Source organism: Buceros rhinoceros, unplaced genomic scaffold (genome assembly GCF_000710305.1).
Source record: "Buceros rhinoceros silvestris isolate BGI_N320 unplaced genomic scaffold, ASM71030v1 scaffold27424, whole genome shotgun sequence".
In the NCBI taxonomy this organism is placed as follows: domain Eukaryota; kingdom Metazoa; phylum Chordata; class Aves; order Bucerotiformes; family Bucerotidae; genus Buceros; species Buceros rhinoceros.
This window is the reverse complement of record NW_010409253.1, coordinates 8,657-11,666: the sequence shown is the minus strand read 5'-3', so window position 1 is coordinate 11,666 and position 3,010 is coordinate 8,657. Positions and strand designations below refer to the sequence as shown.

Here is a 3,010-nt window from a genome sequence, read left to right as displayed (position 1 = left end):
AGACATTTTGAGTTCGGAAACACTCATTGCTGGGGTTTTTCCTTCCCTCTGTTTTCACAGATACCAAGGCACGAAGCTGGGTTTGATTTTGTGTGGCACTTGCCACATTATCAAACAGTTTGGGGGGAAAAAAGTTGGATCATTGTAGCGCTGGGCTGCAATTCAGGACTGTAACTGCTCCCATCATGTCCAGTGCAGCTGGAGTTGACACACACCCATGTCAGCTCTCTTCTGCTGTCAAAAATTGTAATTTTAAGCAAACCTGTGGACTTGCTCTGTAAATGTGCTTTAGAAAGCGGATCCTCTGCGTGCCCACCAGACCCAGACTTGGCGGTGCTGGTAGGACAGCTCGGTACTTGCAGCACTGGGAGTGGGTGCTGATGGGCAGTGGTGGGCTCTGGGGATGGTCCATTGGGGCAAGTCACAGCCATGTCCTGGAAAAACCCAGTAATTTGGTTTTGAAGCTGCAGCTAAACGATGGTTTTTGCCTTGTTGTTTGGGGTCTCTCTTGTTATTGGGAGGAAACATTAACCTGCACAAGGCAGATTAACAGAGGACACCTCGGAGGGGGTTTGGAGCTCCCCAGGGGAGGCTGTGGTGACCTTTGACGGTACAGTGGGTATCCGCAGAGTCTGGCTTCTGACATCAACAGGAAAAAAAGATCAAGAGAAGTAGTTACGGTACTGATGCAGGTATTTATCAAACCCAGGCAATTTCTTGCCTATTATAGAAACCCCTGGTGAAGTAACCTGCCGTTCTTCTGGGAGTGTTTGGGGAAGGCAGCTCCGTATGCTGCGCTTGCAGAACGATGCCAGCCGTGCAGAGTTGCCCATTTTCATAAATGATTAACTTAGGAAAAGTTAAAGCGTAATTAAATTCTCCGAATCCCTCTCGCAGAACCTGAACATGCATGCGAGACTGCTGCGGTGGATGATGGGGGAGGCCAGGGGATCTTCCCGTGCTTTCAGGTGGCATCTGCCCTGATGAATGGTTGTACTTCTGGAGGGAGGAATATTTCCAACATTCCTGGGTGAAAAAGGCATAATCTGACCTTCTGTTAATGCTGTGCCTGTGTAATAAACTGGTTTAATGTTTTTTCCTTTTGATTTTTAAGTTGCTCAAGAGAAGCCAGAGCAGATCCCACTGGAGAACCGCTCCTGCGTCCTCATACGACGGGATCTAGTTGCTCTCCCAGCCAGTCTTATCAGTCAAATCGGATACCGTTGCCACCCAAAACTCTACTCGGAGGGTGATCCTGGAGAAAAACTTGAGCTTGTTGCAGGTAATGAGGGGGTAACTTTCCTCTGCTTGAGAATGCCTGGGGATCGCGGGTGTTTTCCTTGCACCGTTGCTGGAGTTGTGCATCTCTCTGCCCTTGCTGTGTCATTCTGGATTATTCAGTCATCTTTCAAAAAGTTCTAAGTTTCCTTTAATTTGCTGATAGAAAAATGTGTCATTAACAGGATTTATTCAATTGAATTAATTTAGCATTTTAATTGAATTCTCCGGCTTGTGTTCTTCCTGATCAGTGTGGGCTGCATCGCAATTGTGTTTTGATTTAGATGCACAGATCTAAAAAAAAAAAACCAACAAAAAAATCCTATCGCATTAAAAGATTTACAAAGCAATGAAGATAAAATTTGTGCCAGTGAACAAGCTTTGAAAAACCTGTAAAAGTTCTTTTAAAATCAGGGTGTTACTAAACGGTCCAACGCTGCAGTGGGAAGGAAGAGGAGGAATTGGCTTTGGTCCTTTCTTCTATCTTTATTTTCATTTTGGGAGGAATTTACAATACTGGGAGAATTCAGTACTTCTCTGTAAAGGATTTATGGCCAACTTGGGGGGCAAGATGGTGCTGTTTAGCTTTTAATGATACTGGTATTGTAGAACTGGATGAAGAGTGAATCCAGTGGCCATGCCAGCCCGCAGCCCAGGTACCCCAAGTGCTGCTCAGAAGATGGATGTTTGCCTGGGGTCAAATTCCAGTTTAAATAATTACATTCTGCTTTTATAAGTTCCTCCCAGCTTCACTTTGCTGCCAGGGTCCTCCCAGCCTGCCGCCCGCGCTGCTGGGAAGTCTTTTCCCTTGGAGGTGGCAGTGTTTAGGTGAAGTGATCTTTGCACGACAGCCCGTACCTGCTGCCTGGGCGGAAGGATTAATTAATACCTGTAAAGTCCTGGTACATAAAGGACGTGTGGCAGCACAACAAACCAGACTGCTTGTTTCTTTCTGGTTAGTTATCTCTTGGTGAGTAGCATGATTTTCTTTTCAGTCCGTAGAAGGAATCTGAATTTCAGAGGATGCCCAGGAAGGTTTCCATCTGATGGAGGATGGGTCTTTGATGGCAGGCAAAAGTAAAATGCGCACACCACAGCAGAGCAGACAATCACAAGTATTTATTTTGTATCTGGAATATTCATTTCGTACCCACTTACATTTTATGTGAGACTTCTTAGAACCATCAAGTGGTGCAGGTTATTTTCACAGTGAGAGCTGCAAATTGGCTTGAGGCAGCTCTGCCTGATTTACATTTTTCAATCTGGAAAAAGAGTAGATTAATATCACTAACTGATAGTGGCTGCCTCGGTTATTTTTGATTTATTAAAGTGAAGTTACCCTCGGTAGCATCTGGTGTTCCCTCTGATGGTTTATCTCTTCAAACACCGCTGCTGAAGAATGCTGACTCCTGTCTCAAACCTGGTGAGACCTGGAGGGGGGCTTGACCCGGAGCGCGCAGGAGGATCCTGCAGGGAAACTTCTTCACGCTGTGATTAATTCTGCAAACTTCAGCAGCTCTCTCCAAGAGGGTCTTCAACAAGCCTTGCCGTCATCGTAGGGGATCTGATGGATGGGTAACTATACGTGGAAGAGAATATGCAGAAGATACGTGGCAGGATGGCTCAGAGATGCGGGGAGGTGCTTGCTCTTTGCGAGGGCAGGAGCCGTGGTCGTGGCAGCAGGAAAGGGGCAGACGGCTGCCACCCCTGGGCAGAGGGTCAGGCTCGGGAG

General features: G+C 46.6%; 1 protein-coding gene across 1 annotated transcript in view; it reads left to right on the top strand.

Annotated features, from left to right (window-relative positions):
* Nucleotides 1–3,010, top strand: part of NACC2 (NACC family member 2, BEN and BTB (POZ) domain containing) — a 17,172-nt gene that overhangs the window by 9,714 nt on the left and 4,448 nt on the right. The window contains exon 4 of the mRNA XM_010135189.1: nt 1,115–1,282. Coding sequence (XP_010133491.1) covers nt 1,115–1,282 — 168 coding nt within the window. The remainder of the gene's footprint in view (nt 1–1,114; nt 1,283–3,010) is intronic.